This window comes from Embiotoca jacksoni, unplaced genomic scaffold (genome assembly GCF_022577435.1).
Source record: "Embiotoca jacksoni isolate LCO1_2020_lvr unplaced genomic scaffold, fEmbJac1.0.p SCAF_15, whole genome shotgun sequence".
Classification (NCBI taxonomy): domain Eukaryota; kingdom Metazoa; phylum Chordata; class Actinopteri; family Embiotocidae; genus Embiotoca; species Embiotoca jacksoni.
In genome coordinates, this window is record NW_027185285.1 from 5,153,041 (window position 1) to 5,173,650 (window position 20,610).

Genomic DNA, 20,610 nt, shown 5'->3' on the forward strand with positions numbered 1-20,610 from the left:
AGCAATTAGAAGCCCTGGTGACGTACATCCAGAAATCCAAATTCCTTCACAGTCAAGAGGTAAAAGGCTTCGCTCAGGCACTGGTGACCAACCAACTCGGGCCCCTGGTTGTCCATCCCGGGGCCTCAGGTGCTCAGTGTCTGCCGGTGGACTTGACTGTTCACCTGGCTGCTGTGTTGCTCTGTGGAAACCAGGGCATCTTAGCTCCCCTGCAGCAACTAGCATTGGCGCCGGCCAACATGCAGGTTTGTATAATAGCTATGATCAATGACTGCAACTGGGCCTCTTCTTCTCTGAAATGAATTGAGTGTTTTTTTTTCAATCTGTTGCTACAGGCAGCTTTCTTGCCCACCATGCCGGAGGACATTTTAGCTGCGGCTCAACAAGCTCTGGGTCCATTGCGGTGGTACAGTAAGTAATAAACAAAAGAGTGGCACTTGGATTATTTGGGCCACATTAAGGATAAAAAAATAAAATAAAAGGAGGAGAATTCCTTTTTTTTATTTTGCTCTTGAGAAAAAAGTTGAAATGTCAAGAAAAAAGTCAGAATGTTGAGAATGTAGTTGAAGTTATATTCCCAGAATAGAATTACATTTCAAGATTAAAGTCAAACTTTTGAGAATAAATCAAACTACTTGCTTTGTGCATGTGGTTCTGCATGATTCCTTCTGTCGACGAACTTGTACAATTGTGCTTCAAAATTGGTTTTAGTGACGAGGAAATTATGTCTCTTTTAGCTCATAAACACAGTTTGGTAATTAGGAATTTGAAGAGATTGTGCCAAAAATCTTGTTCAGAAGGAGAAACCGCTTGAATTTGGAGGAAGTGGCTATATTCGTGCAAACTAAAATAGCTGTAAATTAACAGATGCAAAGGTATCGATGATTACACCTGTGCGCAACACAAAGAGGATTTGTTGTATCACAAGACACAATAAGACAAATTACCAAGCTGTTTGATCCCGAAGGTGTTTAACCCACTTGAGCGCGGCGTCTGAGGCGCAGGCTTCATCGCAACAGAGATCCATACGCGCTTCCTTTGCTTCGCAACATTTTGACTTCATTCTAGAAATATAATTTCAATTTTATTGTCGCTTTTTTTTTTTTTTTTTACTTTATTCGCAAAAACCTAATTAATCTTTATTTGACACTTTTCCTCTTTTTTCTGGTCACTTCCACTTTATTGTCAAAATGCAAAATACAAAATAGTCTTCCTCTTCTAATTTTTTTTTTTTCTCAATGTGGCCCTAATAGTCCGTCGTAGAAATATGTCAGTTGAAGTTGTTGCCCAACCATGCCAAACACTTTCACAGTCATTTTTGATTTACTCTTTCCACAGATTGTCCAAATGGTCATCCTTGCACCATTGGCGAGGTATGTCATGTTCAGTACTCTTTTTTTTTTTTTCTCGAGTATCCTTCTCATGTTTTGAGTGACGTTTCTTGCTTCTTATTTCTATTTCTCTAGTGCGGCCAGCCCATGGAAACAAGTAAATGTGTAGACTGTGGTGCTGTGATTGGAGGCAAAGACCACGTTCCTGTGCCAAATTTTCAATTTGTTCCGTTGCAGTAAGTTGTCTACAAAATTCAAATTCAAATTGAAGCAAAAGAAAATAATTAATTATAATTTGATTCATGTGTATTTTCTTTAATTGGTATGTATTTATTCATTGCCTTCTGACAGGGGTGACCGCACTCAGACAGGCCACGTCCTCGGTGACCCCAGACGCAGGGACAATCCAGACATGCTGGACACAAAGAACCTTTCCCCTGTTCCCTTCACTATCGTCCGCATGCTCACTCACATGGCCATGCTGCTCGGTGCCTGCATCCAACCACAGGTACAGCGGCTTGGACAGAACTGAGTGTTTAAAATCCGTAAATTCCCAGTGCGTCATAGCAGTGTTATTATTCTGCTGTTTGCATCAAAGAGGTGGAAGTCTGTTAAGCCATCCGCTGTTTTTTTTTTTTTTTTATGTTTCTAGTCTATCTCTGCAATCATCAAGCCTCCAGTCGCTGACACAGGAGCATTTCTACTTGCTCACTTGAGAAAGGACATGAAGCATCTTATCGAATCTCTGGGTAAAGGGACAGATGACACAATCAGTGCTGTTCACCTGCTCATCAACAGCCTCCTGAAACCCCACCAGCAACAGAAATGTAAGAAAACAAATGCTGCAGTACTCTAACACTAGTATGAGGAATCTGAATCTGACTGTGTGTCGTAGTCCAGTATGTTCCAACTATGCAGCTATTTTTTTTTCTTCCTATTTAGTTATTACTGAGCCATTCTCCCTTGTTGTATATTTTGTTGTCTTTACTGTAGCCTGCAGGAGAATGACACAAGAGAACAGAGAAAGGTGGACCTCTAGTGGTCAAACATGTTATAGTGCCAGTTTACTATTTATGTGTAATGGGGAAGGTATGAAGATGTTAAGTTATGTTTTGATATTTAAAGTCATTCAAGTCAGTAAATGGAGGTTTTTATTAGCCCGGATTATCCTGTGGTATTTCTATCTATTATAAATTGATGAAGTAATTTGATTACATTTGTAAGACAGCTCTAAAATATGTGTGATTGCTGGATTCACTGGATTCAATTTCACTGTTAAACACAACTGGGCTTTTCTTTCAGGGCCTGCTCCTTACGACAATCTGCTCACCAGCAAAGAGGCTAGAAATGGATGGGAGATGGAAATGAGCAATGCCATCATCACCCCTCAGCTAAAGGTAGAATTATTTTAGCTCTGTATGTTTTCCAAAAGGGAACAAATACATCACAGAGTCAGATATTTGGAGCAAATTACGCCTCATAAGACAAGACAAGATCCTTACATAACATGTTGTTTGTTCTGTTACCTTGTCTTCCACAGCACTTGGACAGACAGCTGAAGGATGTGAACACATTCATCCGGGCTGACTCGCGCATCTCTGCCAACCCAATCATGAAGCTCATGTTTGGCGCTCCTCATCTCTTCTTGGCTTCGCTTCCCCCAAATTCTCTGATCCACAGTTCTGCCGTGTGGAGCTGCAGGGAGAAAGTGTCTCTGCTGAGCCTCACCCACATTGTAGAGCAGAATGATGGCAAAGACACCCTGCCTGTCCTCTGGAGATTTCTGCACAGGGTAAGAAAAAAGTGACTGAACATGCAAGTCCACTTTTAAACTCAACGAAAAAAAAAACAACCTTAGTCTTCCACTTATGGCTGGTTTCTCTTAGAATAATCTCTACAGACAGAAGGGTTTGCTGAAGGATGACATTTCGTTCGTGTTCTGGTTTCAGTTTGTAGTCTGAGTAGTATTGAGCAGTTGCATTAAAGCGGGCTTTAGATCCATACAGGTAGGAATGTTTTGTCCAATGTCTAATCTCGGGACTCGTTGACGTTCATCTGATAACGATTTAGCTTTTTATTAGCATCGTTTCTCCAGTTGTTCATTAGACTGTAAATAGCCTGTTCACGGAGAGGAAGTCTTGTCCCCGATATGCATTGGCTATCGTTGTTCACAGAGGCTAATTATCATCAGACCAATAGCCCATTGGTTTTGAGATTGCTCCTAAAACAGCGAGTCATACGTTATCGTCTATTTATACACCAAAGTCCATTGGTTTATTCTATATTATTAGCTACTTTAAGTGGACTCCTTTTGGGGGTCCTACAGCAGTGTTAAAAAGTGTTGAAGTTGTATGTAGGGTTCCACAATGTCCAGAAATGATGTATCACTTGTATATGGCCAAACAATTGCACTAAAATATGAAAATATAACAAGTAAGCTTAAAAATGTAACTGTATGACTAGCCCAGCTACACAACAATTTTCAGAAAAATTTTATTTTTCATTTTTCACACGCTTTACCAATTTAATTTAAGAGCATCTAACAGGCGCTGAGGTGAACTCCCTACCACGGATGTTATTAATTTGTTTTAGGAAGCAGAGGTCCGACTGGTGAAGCACCTTCCTGACATCCTCACACTGCAGAGGGATCTGGTCAAGAAGTGTCAAAACATCTCTGAGCTGACTTATGGCACCATTGCAGAATTTCTTCGCAGTCAGAAAGCAGGTATTGAAACTTTCTACACCTCTGTTTTTTAGTCTTTTAAATGGTTATGACTCACAAACATACGATATAAAAAAAAAAAAGTTCCACGTAGCTCCTAATTACCTCTTTCTCAGAAATGTCATGGTAAATTATCTGGCAATGTTAAAGACCTGCCTGCCAAGAAGTGAGTTGTTTTAACCTGAAAGGAGACAACGATTGAGTATTCTTAAAAGAGACGATCCACTCATGTTTACAGCTATGTTTTAATATGCTGATCCAGTGTGCTGCAATTCTTGTCCCTGATTAACATCTGAACACACAAAAAAAAATGGTTTTCTTCGTGTACGCAGTTTCGCTGAAAGCCTGGTATGAGAACTACATACGAGTCTTTCTGACAACCTGGAATCAGCTCAGAGTGTCTCTGGCAACCAACGGTAAATCCAAACACTAACAGCTCATACAAGCCTGTCTTTTACACGAACGCTGGCCAGTCCAACTTCATGATCTGACACAAATTAAAATGTTGTTCAGGTGAGATTAAGATCCCAGCGGACTTCTGCCAGAAGGACCTGGACCTTGACAGTGACTTCAAGGTGCTGTTACCACGGCGACAAGGCCCGGGCCTGTGCTCCACAGCCCTTGTCAGCTACCTCATTGCTCTGCATAACGACCTGGTCTACTGTGTTGACAAGCACACCGGAGAGGAGACCAGGTGGGGGCGCTCATGTCACATTTTTCTCACTTAAACAAGTTTGGCAGTGAAAAGACAAGTCAGTGAACCTCTTAAACAAATGCATACCACGTGATTTACAGCACAATTAGATAATAGAAGGATTGAAAGGTAACATTTAAATGTCAACATCATAGCTGGAGAGAGCTGATGACGGAAAAGAGCTTTCCAGCATCCCATAATACACTGACTGTCCGGTGACTGATTTTTCTTTTTATCTGTCTCCCAGCTACAAAGTGAGCCCTGCAGATCTGACTGACCTGCATGTGATTCGTTATGAGATGGAGAGGGACGTGATCCCCCTGGTTCTGTCCAACACCCAGTACAGCATCGAGAGGGGCCAGGAGACCCTTCATGAGTACAACCTGCCCAAGATCCAGCAGCATATCATCTCCCACTTCCTGCTGGGCAAACCTCTCATCACTCTCAATGTGAGCAAATGAAAAGCAGAGGCACAGCGGCTTTGCCCAAAAATACGGTTTCCCTCATGTCTGTATTTCTTTTACCACAGGGCATTCCAACACTAGTGAACAGACAGGACCGCAACTATGACATTATCCTTAAGGATGTAAAAGCAAAAGTCAGCCAAGTAAGTTGTGACACACTAAGTGGCCCACTGAATCTATCATTTTATTCATCACGCATACATGATGCTGAAGTTATCCCTCATTGTGCCCACAGGAGCCTCTTCAGAATCTAACCCTCTTTGCTGTGGCTGGTGAGCTGCACTCCTACAGTGAGGTGTGTGAAGCCTTGTCCACGCTGGAAGTGGCCCTCGGTTTCCTCGCCATGACTGGGGGAGAGCCTCATATGCAGCTGTCCTGCTACCTGGAGGAGGTGCTGCGGATGGGAAACCAGCTGGCTCAGCATATCCTCAAGGTCGGCCAATCTCAGACACCGGTTATTTTATCCTGCTGCACGCTCTCTCGCCTCCACAGAACAACAAATGTGGCTTTTTTTGTTATCTGACTTTAAATTATACCATTCTTTATGTTTACTCTCAGAGTATTGGATTTAAATAAACAAGATCTTAATTAGTTTATGTGTTGTTTATGTGCTAGAAAGATAAAACCTAATGTACTCCCTGTTTTGCCCACAGGCCTTGGGCATGTGTTGTCTGAAGCATTGTGTGGCACTATGGCAGCTGCTGGCTTCACTCAAATCAGAAAATATGCTGCGGCTCAAGAGGGTAAGAAACCACACTCTGGTGCTAGTGTACAGATTCAAAAGTGGAAATGGTATTGCTATTTATATTAGTAGTAGTATTAGTGATCTCTGATATTATAAATTACTCAAAAAAATGTCTAATTATTTCACCTGTTTTATTCTCTTTGTTCTTCAGGATCCGTTTGTGGGAGTTTCAATGAAGTACAAACAGGCCCTGGGTGAAGACGAGCACAGGCTGCTGACTGGCTTCTTCACCAAGAGCAGCGCTGACACTTTCATTCTGGAGATGCACGAGTTCCTGGTGCTGGTCCTCAAAAAGCCCAACGCACTTGATACCTACAGGCCCGACTGGGGGTAAGGCAAATATTTGTTAAATTATTAGTTAGGTGCACACTAAAATCGAGAAAATCTAGATAAAGTCTAAAATTATTCTCATGTCTGAAACAGTAGAGGAATTATTGGGTGACGGTGACTAAAGACTGGAGAAGTAAAGTTTTTTTTGTTTTGTTTTTTATGGTCAGGCTTTTAAAATGACGGGTAACAAAGAAAAGTGATGAAGGTGGAAGTAACTTAACACATGTTACATTGTTGATCTAAACAAAAACGGTGAATGTAGTTTAGTTTCCCTTTTAAGCCACATCGTGTTGAACACGCGCAAAACTGAAGTCAAATTCTGTCAGTGTGGCTCACTAGTGAAGCAAGTTGGTTGTTCAGGCAAAACCACAGAGAAATGTTGTTTTGTAAAAATGTCATTTTATTTGAACAAAGAAAATTCATATTCTCATGAAAACCTGAAGCTGAAACACTTTGCACCAAATCACAACAGTTCCCACATGAGCGACAGCTGGAAAGGAAAAACTCCCTTTTAACAGGATGAAAACCTCCAGCAGAACCAGACTCAGAGGTGGGCGGCCATCTGCAGAGACATGCAGCTACAGTGTCAGGGATACCCTAAAAAAAAAAAAAAAAAAAAAAAAAAAAAATGCACAAAACTACATTGAATGACCACAATCCGGAAATAAAACTATGGGAGGGAGAATGCATGAAGTTAATGAGATGTAATGGTTCGATAAAAATTGAATGGAGAGTGAAAGAGAGTGGGAGATGAGAAGAGCTCAGCGCGTCATAGAAGGTCCTCCAGTAGTCCAGTCCTAGAACAGCATGACTAAGGGTTGACTCAGGGGCACCTGAGCCCACTTTAAATATAAGCTTTATCAAAGAGGAAAGTTTCAAGGAAAGTTTTAAGCCTGAAGGCTCTGCCCTCCATTTTACTTTTGGAAACATATAACAAAAACACTATCTTAGGTGTTTTAGCTACATATTTTAAAAATGTATTTCGTGTTATGATTTGAATGACTGCGAGATCTTATTTAAAGTCCTTGGTTCGTCTCTTCAAGCTTGAAAGACACACTGGTGTCTTACATGGAGCGCAAAGACCTGGACATCCCCCCTGATGTGGAGGAGCTCTTCCCAGAGGAGATCTATCTGTCCCATTATGTCGAAGCCTGGAAGTTCATTGTCGTCTTCAAGCAGGAACGCGGTCAGAAAAAGTGAAGAACAGATGATTGTGTTTTTTTTTTTGACTGCCTTCTTTATTTGATATCATTTATTCCCTCAGATGAAGTTTACATCTTGAAATGACAGTATTGATATATCATGTCTTTACACATATTTATGCAGAAGAGATGTGCCTTTTTTTAAAGTACTGATGTTGAGCTTCATAGTGCCACAGAATAAGCGTGCAGTTCTCATTTACAGTTTATCTTTATGAAGACGGTTTTTGATTATCTGTTGTATCTTTTTTGGTGTTACTTTCTATTTTCCTAAGAATCTACACGCACAAAGTTTCTGCACATTTGAAGTCTTCTCGCTTGCACTGTACTCCTTTACTGATAATGTGAATTTGAAAGAAATCTGAATTTACTCAGGTACAAAATGTGTAGTAAAGTGAAACTGACCTCAATCACTTTATCAAGAATAATGTGTCTTTCAGACAATCTCTTTCTTATCTTAAATGGTCAGTTTTTCTCATTTCCATCCCATTTTAATCACCGTTTAGCTGTGTTTTGCTGTTGTGTCTTAAGTACAAGCCCGACTTGTCTTTTTTTCTAGTTCCAAATTTGTTGCCTTACATTCGTTTTTTATTTTATTTTATTTTTTTAATTTAATTTTCTTTGACTTTTCATTGCTATTCAGCATTATCACATAAAAACAATGTACTTTCTGTTATCATTTCAATATTCCAATTCATATTTCTTTTTTTTTCCATGTGTGCTTCGTAAGACGCACAGCTTCCACTGAAGTATAAATATCACCTGTGTGTGCTTGTTCATGTTTATTTTGTGTACTCTGAGATAATAACATATTTCAAATGTGACATCTTATTCAACTCATGCTGCTGTGTCTCAGTGCTGACTCATGCCCTTTATTTGTTTCATTATTTGTCAGCGTGGTACGGCAATATCTTTTAATGTGTGGTGAATGATTCTTCCTGCCATTGTACACAAATTGGATAATTTCCTCAATCAGCTATAAATTAGACTGTGGTTAGTCTTAAACGCTGTTGTCCTAACTGAGTGTGATAGTGGAATATTCTGCTCAGCAGGTATTTGGCAACAAATGTGGATGCTGTACAAAAAAAAAACAACAGCCAAAACAAAGTCATACAGAAATAGTTTCGTTTTACTTAATCAGGTTATGAAAATATCCATTTCTGTTAATGTCCCAATACAGCTGTGTTGAATGAAAGTTCAGTATTGGTGCTAATAAGCTCATGTTCTATTAATTAAACTGCAGTGCCTCTGTAGAAATGTTCACAAATATCTGAATGATCCACAGACATGACCGGACGGGATCGACTGTCTACCAAATACATATTTAACACATTTCTGTGCAACTTCCTATCGAATCTATATGGAGTTCAACTCGCACGTAGGTGTTACGCGGTAGATTTTCAGCAGCCTCATACTGTAGGTCACAAGTTAATTACTCCCTATTTACACGTTACATCACTGCCAAAAGCCAGCACAGGCCACGTATGATGCAGTGTTCAGGAAACGTCTGACTGCCAAAGGTTTTGTGACTTTTTGACCCTTTGTTGGTGGGAGCTCAATGTGTTTCTGATCAGGCTGATGGAAATGATAAGGACAAGACAGCCGCAAGAATGCCGCTGGACGGCTCCTTGATTCAATTTCCTCTATGCCAAAGTAGTGTTTAGCATAACAATGACAAATGGAAGCGTTTGCCTGGTGAAAGTAAACCATGCCAGCGACCACCCGCTGCAGCCAGTAAAAGATATCCACAAGACAAGTCTGGCATACACTTTAAATTTCGACCTTTTCCACTCAAACAACACTTTCTCATAATGACGCATGTAAGAATTTAATCACCAAATACTCGTGAAGTATTTCATTTCATGTGGAGAGCCAGAGCTGTCAGCTGGCAGAATTCAAGAGGAACGAGTGATGCTGACACCGTGGCCTATCTAGCCGTGTCCTCGCTGCTCATTAGCAAACTCTACAAGTTAGTACAAGTACTGTATGGGGTCAACACACCCACAAATGGGTCACAGGCGTGATTTGCGCAACTCGTTCCTGGGGAACAAGCTTCACTGAGCAAGTTCAATCAGTTTCACTTCCAGTTCTGTAGGCTTCAAAGCCACAATGCCTTTGGTAACAAAGGGAAGGAGACAAAGAGGCCAAATTATTTTCCCTGCTCGCTGTTTGTTTTTTTGTCCTTGTTTCCTGATGAGGAGGAATTGGGGGCAAAATTGTTGTTCACCATGGCTCACATTTAGTGATGGTTGATGGACATTTGGGAAGACTGGGTTTGGTTTCTAAAACCTGACAGCGATGGGCATGTAGAGGACATTTTGTCTCCAAATGAATTGCTTCGCTGCATCATTAATGTAATTATTGCATCAGAATTGTCCATAAAAAAAAAAAAAAAATCTTAATATTAGTTAATATTATTTTTAACCACATTTTAAACAAAACCACATTTCAAAAAAGATAGAAATGTCACAAAATAATCTTTTGAAACATAGAAATGTTAAATCTAAATCAACCCTCATTTCATTTTTGTCCTGAGTTAATCTTGTGCATCTATTGACCTCTCAGAGATGTCCTATGTGAACTGTGCCCGGATCTGTAGACGTTTCTAACTTAACCCTTCGCACAACAGCCTCAGATAGGCAATTCATCAAGTTTACACCTATGACATCCAATATCATTCACAAGCTCCGATGCCAGGCAGGCGCTCGTAGCCAAAAGGCGGCTACGATTTTAATGACTTTGGTATGAATTCAGTACTCTGAAATACCCACGAAACCCTCCAAAGCACACCAACAGGCTACTGTATTTTCTGTGGGGGCATCAGGCTTTACTGGCGGTCTGGGGAAATGTTTTCTTTATATTATCCCTTCAGGGTGCTGCTGTTATTGCATTATTATCAAATTAGTGAATTTTAATTACTACGTCATCTGAAATGTATGTGCCAGGGTGGGTCACGATGGGGTGAGTGCAGAGACCGTGTCCGAACTCTTGGGTTGCCCCGCCTGCTGCTGAGATGAAGAACAGAAAAGAGGAAAAAAGAAAAACCTCAGTGAGCACATCTGTGAATTATATTAGCTAATTGTGTGCACTTCTGCTTGCACTCAACACTTGGGTTGTCCTCCAAGCACAAGGAAGAAATTAAGAGAGCTGCTGCCATGTTGTTCTATTAAATACGTGAAGAGAAAATACAATTACTGGTTAAGTGGGAACATACCACATGGGATTACGAGAGGCACAGCGTTTTAGGATTTCAGACTTTTAATTTTTTGCAATGTACTTGGACCAGTTTCCCAGCAGCACCACAAACAGAAGGCAGCAAACAGACCACAGTATTACAGAGCATTTGATTGCCGCTAAAATGTATGTTGCCTCTTCTATATGTTTGGTGTAAAATACTTAATTAAAGGCTTTAAAGAGATCCTTTAACTGCAAAATTACGGACTTTCCTCACTTGAAAATGTCTGATTTTGCCCAGTAATGAGTCCGTAACAAAAGTCACCTCGGGCAGAGAAATCGTAACTTTACCTGTTTTGTTACTAAAGCTTGAATTTCAATACCAAACTGTCTGCTGCGGCGAGACAACTCGGCCTCTGCGTTCCATAACAATAACAGCACATATTGAATTAGATTGTTATGGTAAGATGAGAGGGTGTTTGAGAAGCTAAGAAATATGTCTGCCATTTCCTAAATAATACCAAGAAGCAACAATAGGGGGGGTTATGTGTCAGGTACTGGGTTACGTTTAGTGATGGTTGACCCCTACTGCTCTCACTGACTTAAAAAAAAAAAAAAAAAAAGTATTAAATATTTTTAGGAAAGATGCTGCATAAAGGTCAAGACAGAGGATGCTTTTAGTTTGAAGGGTAACAAATTGGAGCACTATCGAGGCTGAAAGACAAGAACTGAACAACTGTGTTTTGGAAGCTATAGAAGTCATCCATATGAGATATGCTGCTTCTTGATGGTAAGTCTTGCTAAGAGCAATGCCTCAAAAATGGCCCACCTTGGCTTCATTTCATATCACACAGGGACGTGAAAGTCCACCCCAAAGGAGGAGTCGACCAAAGGGAGTGAAAACGTCCTCATTGCCCTCCTAAGATAAAGCGACTTGTACTGAGCTGCTCACCTCAACCTGTTGAATCTGCGCATCTGACACCGACATGCCTGCTTCAAGGGCAGCTTAACATGAAATAATTATCGTTTTTGCTCATCTCCAGTTTTTATTTTTTTATTTTTATATCGCTGCCACGATGTAAAAATGTACGTCGGCATGGATTGAGACACCATGACATCACTGTTTGTGTGGTTGCAGCACTTCTGATCACACATTTCCTTGAAAATCTTGGACCGTTTTTATGCCTTTGTGCTGGTGACAGCCGTAGCTGAAGACATTATGTTTTTGGTTTGTGCGCAAGTTACAAAAATGTGAATACGACATTTCAAGAACAGTCAAAATTGTCAAAGGATGAACTGATTAGATTCCGGTGGTCGAAGGTCACGGCCACTGTGACCTCACTCACTTGCATCCCTTCCAACCATCCCATTCTTGTGAATGCAATATCTCAAGAGCGCTTTGAAGAATTTTCTTAAGGTTTGGCACAAACCTTCACTTGAAGGAAGGAAGTGATTTGATTTTGGCGGTCAAAAGTCAAGTTCGCTGTGACCTCACGCCCATCCCATTTTTATGAGCGCGATGCTGCAACTCGGGAACAGAGGGAATATTGTAACCATTTCTCACATTTGGTCGGGTACTGAATTGGTGACACCATTGGTGATTGTATAGACCTTCTGTGCTGAAGATGTATGCGAAGCATCCACATTTCAGATTTTTTCTTTTTGTTTTCCAGCAAACTCAAGAAGAAGCAGCGCAGACTGCACTGAGGAATGGATTTATTGTGGTGTTTAGAGCCACGTTGCTTTCTGGTCTTTGGCAAAAAAAAACTTGACAGAAGAGCACTTAACAGACTTTTCGGATTCCCACCCAGGTTCAGTCTTTGCCTCGCCACTCCGATTGTGTGCGTCGGTTTGTCCCCAAAAGCCCCGGCTCTGTTTCTCTTTTCTGCTCGGTGATGGATATCTGTTCTTTAGAAGGGCTGAAAACTTGCTTGCCATCATTAAACTTTTATGGCTTAGCTATAAATGTCACTAACTTGTTATTATGTAAGGTTTCCAGAAATTTGACAGCATAGTGTTTTCATTCTTGGAGGCGTTTGGATTTTGTTGCATTAAAATCAAACAGCAGAGTATCCATGTACATCAAGGCTGAGAAGTGCCTGGAGCTTTTCAACCGAAAAACTCTCCTTTGAAAGAGAGAAAACAGTTGCTGCCTGGCACACCACGGAGAGTTATATAATACAATTAAATACTATTCTCTCTCTTTCTCTCCTCTTTGTTTCCTTGACGTTCTTCCCGTTTGCTTTCCCTCACACTCGTCTCTCTTTCGCTCCAGCTTTTTTGCATCTCCTTTCGTTCATTCTCTTTTTCCCTGACATGCTTTGTTATCTGACGGCCTTTGGCTGTGAATAGATAATGACTGTGCAAGAGGTTTTGTTTACCATGGATACAACAGGATTAGAGTGATTACTACTGGTGCCAGTGTTGTAACAAGCCCGGGAAGCATTTCACAGTGTACGGAGGTGCTGACAGTTATCCTGTACAAGATTAGAGAAGTTGGATTATGGGTTGTTTTTCTCCACCTGGTGATGAGAGACTAGAAGAAAAGACTGAGCGTCACAATGCCAAGACTCAGAGAAGCAAGCAGTCCTGAGTGAAAGTAATCCCCAGCCCCTGTATTTCTTATGAACACTGGCTTGTTCGGTCTTCTGAGTTGTGTTAGCTGTAGTCCATGATACACAGACTCGGTCGTGGAAATGACGTCACTTTCTACCTTGACCTTCACCTCGGTATTCCCTGATGCCGATGGCGGCCCAAAGAGGGAGATGATGGTTCCTCTGCCTCCGACTAAGCTCTCCTGTGGTCAGGTCCCATGCCGGTGTTCAGTTTCACAGCGCCTCACTTCTTGGCCCCAGCACAAATACACAACACCCTCTCCGATTGCACTTGATAATATTTATCCTCAATTATAATTCCACAGATATGGATTCTTGAGTGGAGTACAGTGGCAGCAGACAAAGCAGAGCAGCCTTGAGCCCACAACTAGGCCTTGCTGAGGTGGGTTCCTTCGTGAACCCCAGACAATTTATGTTCTTTCCAGCAGTGGGGCAAAAATAAGCAATGTAGCCATTAAGAGCTCCAGTGCAATGCAGAATCACTTGGTTGTATATTTGTCCTTGTGATGAGTGCATGCATTACTATAGTGAAATGTGAAACCACCTAGAATACACAGTAGTGTCGCATGTGAGGAATGGTCATAGTTTAAATAAATCAGTCCAGCTTCTTGTTAGCCGCAGCCTCGTCTGCATTAACCTCTCAGACTAGGCAATGTCAAAGATACATGTTAACGGCTTCAGGTGAAGAGAATGCCACAGGCCACGAAGCCATAAATCTGTCAAATACATGTGTACAGATATGAGAAATGAAGGTGCTGTAGCAGGGATGCTGGTAAAGACTCCTCTGAATGACATTTTGTACTTCAGCGGCAGAACTAAATTGTTCGCAAACAATTACTTGTCTGGCAAAATGGAGCTGTGTTTGTGTCTATATAGCAAATTTACAGAGTCCAATATTCACTCTCTGTTTGATATCTACAAACACCTGCATGAAATGCATGGCTCTTGAGTTGCTAAACACCCCACTATGTCTAACTTTGCTGGGCCCAATTTTTTTTTTTTTTTTTTTTCAAGAACAGTTGAGAGTAAGACAGTAAACTAAAAATCAGGGACTGAATAGCCAACAAGAATCTAGAAAATTACCGTAAAGCTACACCGGGAATTAGCCATCTCTGCTGATGGTAATCTTTGGTACGCATGCTTTGTCGATGGAGCATAATAAGTTCGCAATCATCTGACAAGCGCGTGAATGTCTCACCAGACACCAGATGTACAAACTCTGTACACTGTGAAATATAGAGGACATATTTTAAGCGCTGGTGGTGGTAGGTTTAAGCTGCATTGTGGAAACTCGTTCGAATGTAATGGATGCATTTATGTGTAACTCCCGTACTTCAAGTGATGAATTTGCGACATAATAGCATATGCTAAATTTGCTTCATATATGCTCAGCAACCAAATAATCCTGCTACAAGTTCTTTATTACGTGATGTCAGGCTAATGTACCCTGATGTGAAGGAGCCTCATAATATGGCTTATACTTTTAGTGAGAAGCCAATATTTGTACATACAGAGTATTTAACTTGGCCAGTCAGAGAGTATTTGTGTCCCATTACCTATAGACCTTATTGCCTCAAACTGTGGCCCCTGGTTTGTCTTCCAGATTATCCATCTCATTTTTGGTCAGCTAGTATCCAGTATAAACTGGAGCCCTTTTCGAGGAGTAGTCTGTGATTTGTTGGTTGCTTTGGCTATTAGAGATGGCATCAGAGGACTGAGGATTTTCTACAGGGGAAATAGATGGAAATAATGAGGGGAAGGAACGGCTGCCAGCGCCTGCTTTTTTAACTTGCACACACATAGAGAGATCTGTGTGTAATATTGTTGTTACTGGCATGGCCTAGTTTGGGCAAGTCAGCACCACCCTGTGATGCCCAGGAACGACATGCGTGTCATTTCCTGCCAGGGGTAGTCATTTCGTTATTACTGCTGCTCACTGGCAGCCCGCTCATGTTCTGTCTCTGATTTCCAAAATGAAACATGTATATTTTTCTTTTGTCGACAGCAGCAATATTACCAGGCAAATCAAGATTGTGGTTCAAGAAGGTTTGGGGTCTTAGAAAACTCGAGTTTATAATGAAATTTATGAAATGCTTGGATCGGACCATTTATAAATATTCTCTAGAAGTGCTCTTGGCTTTGAAAAATAGCCTGTTTACTCTACCCTGCAATGCCCCATAGGATGGATTTCCAAACTGTATACATAAAGCTTACACAACCAATACTGACTAATTACAAGGTATCTTGAATTACATGATGTTTAGCTGGTGATAACAGGAAGGTCACATGTAATTAAATGTTATTAATGGGTGTACTGACTAAAATGAATGCTGTTAGAACGTTCAGTATCTAAAGTAAATCAGCTCCACCTTTCTTTCTGAATGTGATTTGTAGAATTCATCGGTCTGGTGGGGCCAATGTCTGCCTCGATTACCATCCAACCAAATGAGCTTCCATTCTTTGTGTGTTGAACACACAACGGCAATTTGTTTAACTGGAAATTCAAACTGAAACAGTTTGATATTATTTGTGGAATTAAATATTAACAATGTTATGTATTTAAAGGAGTCAGTGACATTTTTACACATCTGGATGCTTATGAAATCCTAGTAAGTTTGACAACCGCGTCCCCAATTAAACAAGCCACAACTCATTTCTCATTTCAACTATCTATAACTGATATATATTCATAGTTATGGAAATAGTTATATATAGTTATAACAAAAACAAATGAAACTGGCACAAAAAAAACCTTTCACTCAGTTTACAGGCAATATGTAACTATTTATAACTATTGCATATTTCTATATGTTGATATATAGTTGCAGTTATGGTTTTAGTTTTATATGTATAGTTATAGTTATAGCTGTAACAAAAAACAATTGGACCTGGCCCAAAAAGCCTTGAAGTTTTTAAGGGGCAGGAGGTTCATCCTCACAGCTGAGCATCAGTATGCTATGTCCATCAGAAAGTTGGCTTGGTTGATAACACAGCCGGTTGTGTGGGCTTTATGCCAACAGAGAACTAATAGCTGAATTAATGGCCACAGGCAGCTGGGCCCATCAACCAACAGACAGGATTGCATAAGAGTATATGTGTTTGCACTCCATGCACTTTTAAAGTCATGATGATGGAGTGAGTTGGTGAAAATGCTGCTGTTGCTCTCTTTAGCATTATGATTGCATGTATTGTGCTGTGAAAGGAGGCATTTGTTGTGATCCAGCAGGAGAGCAGCCCTACGGTGTCAGAGTACACTCATAGATGGGAGGAAGGTTCATGCTCGCCTCTTGACCTCAGGGTCTTTCTGTAGAGGTCCTACACAGGATAACAACTATGAGCTCATAAAAGTAGCTGATTTCATACTCATGTTGAACACATAGCCTCATACAGTGCTAGTGTTTAGAGTGTTGGTTTTTTTTCCCCAAGCGAACCAAAAAACACTTTATCAGTAGTGTTGGGACTCCATGCAAACAGTTAAACTTCACTGGGCCGAGAGGATGCGCAGAGGAGGAGCAAGTGATAACCTGGGATGGCCTCCAGCCCACGCAGATATCACATAACCGTATCCTAACTGTGAGATAACCAAGGTCAGCTCAGCTTGTGGAAGACAAATTGTTGTTTAAGTGCTTGTTTAAGCAAAATGAGGAACTTCAAATGGAGGCTGATTGTTATGTGATTAAGTCAAGCCTGGGTTGTTTTTGTGCCTTTAAATTAGTGTAGTACCAATACGAAATACTAAACATCTGCACTGAGGCCAACAGATGAATTTGTGTAGTTATTTCCCAACTTAATCAACAATTCATGACATAGAACAAACAAAAATGCACTCTCTTAATGTGCTCTGTGTAATTCTGCTTCCGCTCATGCCATCCTCAGACTCGTGTCCACATCTTCACATATTTTTTGACTGAAGGAGATCGATTGCTATTTATTTCAATAGAAGGCAAATTGCGGAGAGTCGCCATCTCACCCACAAATGATGCACACTCTAATATTTTAGATCAAAATGGACTGTCAAAACAACAAAGGGATATATGCTTTAGCAAAGTGTTTTTTATGTAAGCATTTTCTCTCTGTGGAAACTTTAACACTAAAAATAATGTGATTGTTTTGCTCACGTAAATAGTAAATTGTTTTGCTCAGAAATAGATATTGACATTGCAACATGCAAAAATGTAATTCTTAGGATAATTGGTCTGTAAAAATGGCCAATTTAAATCTGCAACTCCTGTAAAACACTTTTCAACCAAGTACCATAGAAACAAGTGCAAACAACGTTTAGCAAGGAATACACTTTCTTGACAATTGACAAGTATATACAAAAGACACAATATCCATACGCTATTATTTAACCCCTATAATGTTCCGTATTATCTGTTGTTATTATCAGTGGGTAATATATTGAGTTTTTAAGTATTGTGTACCTCTGCTTTGAAAACAAGTAGGATTCACAGAGAGGAGACGAGCAGTTTGTCATTTTAAAGACATTTAGACACATCAGTAGTTCACATCTTGTGGGTCAAACTCGGGCCTCAGCACCTCTCTGAGTCAGCCTTACTCTGTGCCTTGACACCTGGCCAAAATCTGGTCAGCCATGTAAATCTCTGATTCACATTATACAGATGACTCTAGAATAACATTAATAAATCTGGTAATGGGCAGGATGGAAGGGAAGGAGGCGGCTCGGGGAAAAAAAGGTGAATCAAAACTCACATAAGTATTTCATTTCCTTTTGAACTTGTGGAGAAGCCTCGGCATGTGCCTGCTTTACATCACTGCGTGATGACTTTACCACACAGCCTCCGTCCCCCCTTAGACTCATCCATCTGTAGGTCTTTAGTGCAGATAAGCAGACAATGAGGGATCGGGGTTCATGCCAGAGAGGCGTTTAACATACTGACTCCCTTGATGCAGAGTAAGAGCTGACAATTAATCACCTGTTATAAAGAGAGACAGGGATACATAGGATATACTACTGTGCGTTAACCATGGCATGTGTTGCGGAACAGTGAGGTTCTGTTGATGTGTTTCTACGTTACAAACTTGTAAATCTGTCATTTACCTCTGAGGCTCCGAGATTCAGAGGACCTATCATAGATTTATACCTGTGCATATGTCTTGTCTGTCCACTCCTTGATCGAGGATAACAAACAGTTTATCTCCTCATATCTTATCAATGACAAGACCCAGTCCTCCCAGCATATCAAATACATTTCAGTGTTTTTGCAGGTTTCTTTTACTCGTGAAAACAAACAAACTATATATTTGTGGTTCTGTTATGATAAAAATGATGTGGATTTTAATTTATTAATGATAAAGATTAGCAATCAGTTGAATTAGTACTTTTTAAAGAAAATAATCACTGATAATCCCTCTCCTTTAAATCTGTGCAGCATACATTGTTTTGTAATACTATTTTATTTATACTTTTAATATTTGTAAAAAAAAAAAAAACAACAACAATATTTTGCCCACAGAGCCAAATGTTTGCCTCCTTTAAATGCTTAAGCCCTTTTATCAGACAATTATAATCAACTGTACATACTTTACATACATTAACACCATATTGCACACAAACATCACACACAGCAATACTTTATGTCTGATATCATAAACAGTTATTCCCAGCCAGTTGCTCATATTCTAATAGACAACTTTCTTCTAACAATCAGAGGCTTTTGTGTGGTAATCAGCAGAGATGTGGCCTGGTTGTTGATACTAATGCTGTACGGCAGAGCCTTCCGAGGCGCCGCTGATAGACTGTTTGCTTGGACAGTGCTGCCGCGATTGAGAGGTGATGATGGCCCAAGGGAAGTTGTCAGTCAGGCTTGGCTGTTGCTGCCGGTGCTAACAGGTGTGAATGTGTCACTGTCTCCATGTCTTTAGCTGAGCTGCGTGGAACTGCACGTGTTCAGCAGCTGCCGGGAGAGTTTGTGTGTTTATGTGTATCCTGATGGTGGAGCGGTGGGATTCATGTCTGTGGCAGGAAGCTCTGTATCCCTCCCTCTGTTTTCTCTGAGTCTGTCAGCGCTGCAACTTAAATGTCAGATAAATTCCTCTCTTGATGCTGAATAGCTTTGAGCATGAAGGGCCACGGGCGACAGGAGAGACACGGGAAGTGGAGGCTCTGCTCCTGGACTCTTGTGTTATGTCCTCTGAAAAAGTTACTACTGAATGCCATTAAGGCGTGTTGCTGGAAAGCCAACTTGACTTCCTCTGCGTCAACCACAAGGATCTCTGGATTTTCAGCACATTTTTGTACTATGGCTGAAACTTGTGGTTTAGGAGTGGCCACTTTACCACATTATCTGCTGCACTGGCTGAGCTCACAGAAACAGCAGCTTGAGCTTCAGTCTGTGAAATCTGTGGCCCTTAGCTTAGCTCGTAGCAGGTCTATTCAATGTCAAATGTCGTTGGCTGCTCACTGGGAACACTCAGAATATTTTGTCAATTAATGGCTAGAAATAACTCTAACACTTACAGCATGGTGTTATTCAGTACATGCAAGGGCACACACTTGCATATGTGAGCCAATAGAAGCATTGGCAGTATCTGAACCGCAGGCCACGGTGCAGACATAGATTGGCTTAGTTTATGGCATTACTGCAGTGGCATTTATGACACACTAATGTCCTGTGACAAAAGCAAAAAAGGAATGTTTAAAAACAATGTTTAGATAAATCTTACAATGATTTCATATGCTTCTTGAATCAATGTAACAACATTTGTATGCAAATTAGAGTTCTCTAAAAATTTGGTGATAAGAAAACGCAAACAGTAAAACAACGAGACTAATACGCATAAGAAAATGACACTAATGTGACAATGAAACCGGTAAAATGGATCAAAATAAAAAAATAAAAAAATTGTGAATCATAACCCAGTGACAATGATCAGAAAGGTGTAAAGTACTTTTACAAAGCTTATTATTGCTCAACTCTCTGTACTGCAGTCAGAGCAGTGGTAGTTTTAGTTTGTAGAGTGCCCAAAAGAAGAAAAACAAGAGAACAAGACCGGGTCAAAACTTGGTATATGGCTTGGTTCATGCATGGAACACAGATGGTGTTTTAGTTTGAAATGGGGGCTTTTCATTTGAAAACAATACAGGAAGGGGAGGTATTCAGTGAACCAGTGACTCACTAAGTGACTAAGTCGGAAACCTTGACAGGCAGTAGCCAGTCTACCTCAATAACAAGAATCAGGCCCACCCTGACAGGTTAACTGACCATGACAGGATATTATTGACAAGCAAAGGAGTGATAGAAAACCAATTGCTTAAATGTCATGCCGGTAGTTTCCTGCCTATGTCTACCATACCTAAATCTACCACTGAGTC

General features: G+C 40.6%; 1 protein-coding gene across 1 annotated transcript in view; it reads left to right on the plus strand.

Moving 5' to 3' along the window:
- Positions 1-8,321, plus strand: part of rnf213a (ring finger protein 213a) — a 33,752-nt gene extending 25,431 nt beyond the window's left edge. The window contains exons 51-67 of the mRNA XM_069149065.1: positions 3-245; positions 336-411; positions 1,339-1,373; positions 1,467-1,567; positions 1,683-1,839; positions 1,984-2,158; positions 2,634-2,728; positions 2,872-3,123; positions 3,924-4,056; positions 4,386-4,469; positions 4,567-4,747; positions 4,995-5,196; positions 5,277-5,354; positions 5,447-5,644; positions 5,865-5,954; positions 6,108-6,286; positions 7,330-8,321. Coding sequence (XP_069005166.1) covers positions 3-245; positions 336-411; positions 1,339-1,373; positions 1,467-1,567; positions 1,683-1,839; positions 1,984-2,158; positions 2,634-2,728; positions 2,872-3,123; positions 3,924-4,056; positions 4,386-4,469; positions 4,567-4,747; positions 4,995-5,196; positions 5,277-5,354; positions 5,447-5,644; positions 5,865-5,954; positions 6,108-6,286; positions 7,330-7,486 — 2,436 coding nt within the window. The 3' untranslated portion in view covers positions 7,487-8,321. The remainder of the gene's footprint in view (positions 1-2; positions 246-335; positions 412-1,338; positions 1,374-1,466; positions 1,568-1,682; positions 1,840-1,983; positions 2,159-2,633; positions 2,729-2,871; positions 3,124-3,923; positions 4,057-4,385; positions 4,470-4,566; positions 4,748-4,994; positions 5,197-5,276; positions 5,355-5,446; positions 5,645-5,864; positions 5,955-6,107; positions 6,287-7,329) is intronic.
- Positions 8,322-20,610: the final 12,289 nt, after the last annotated feature.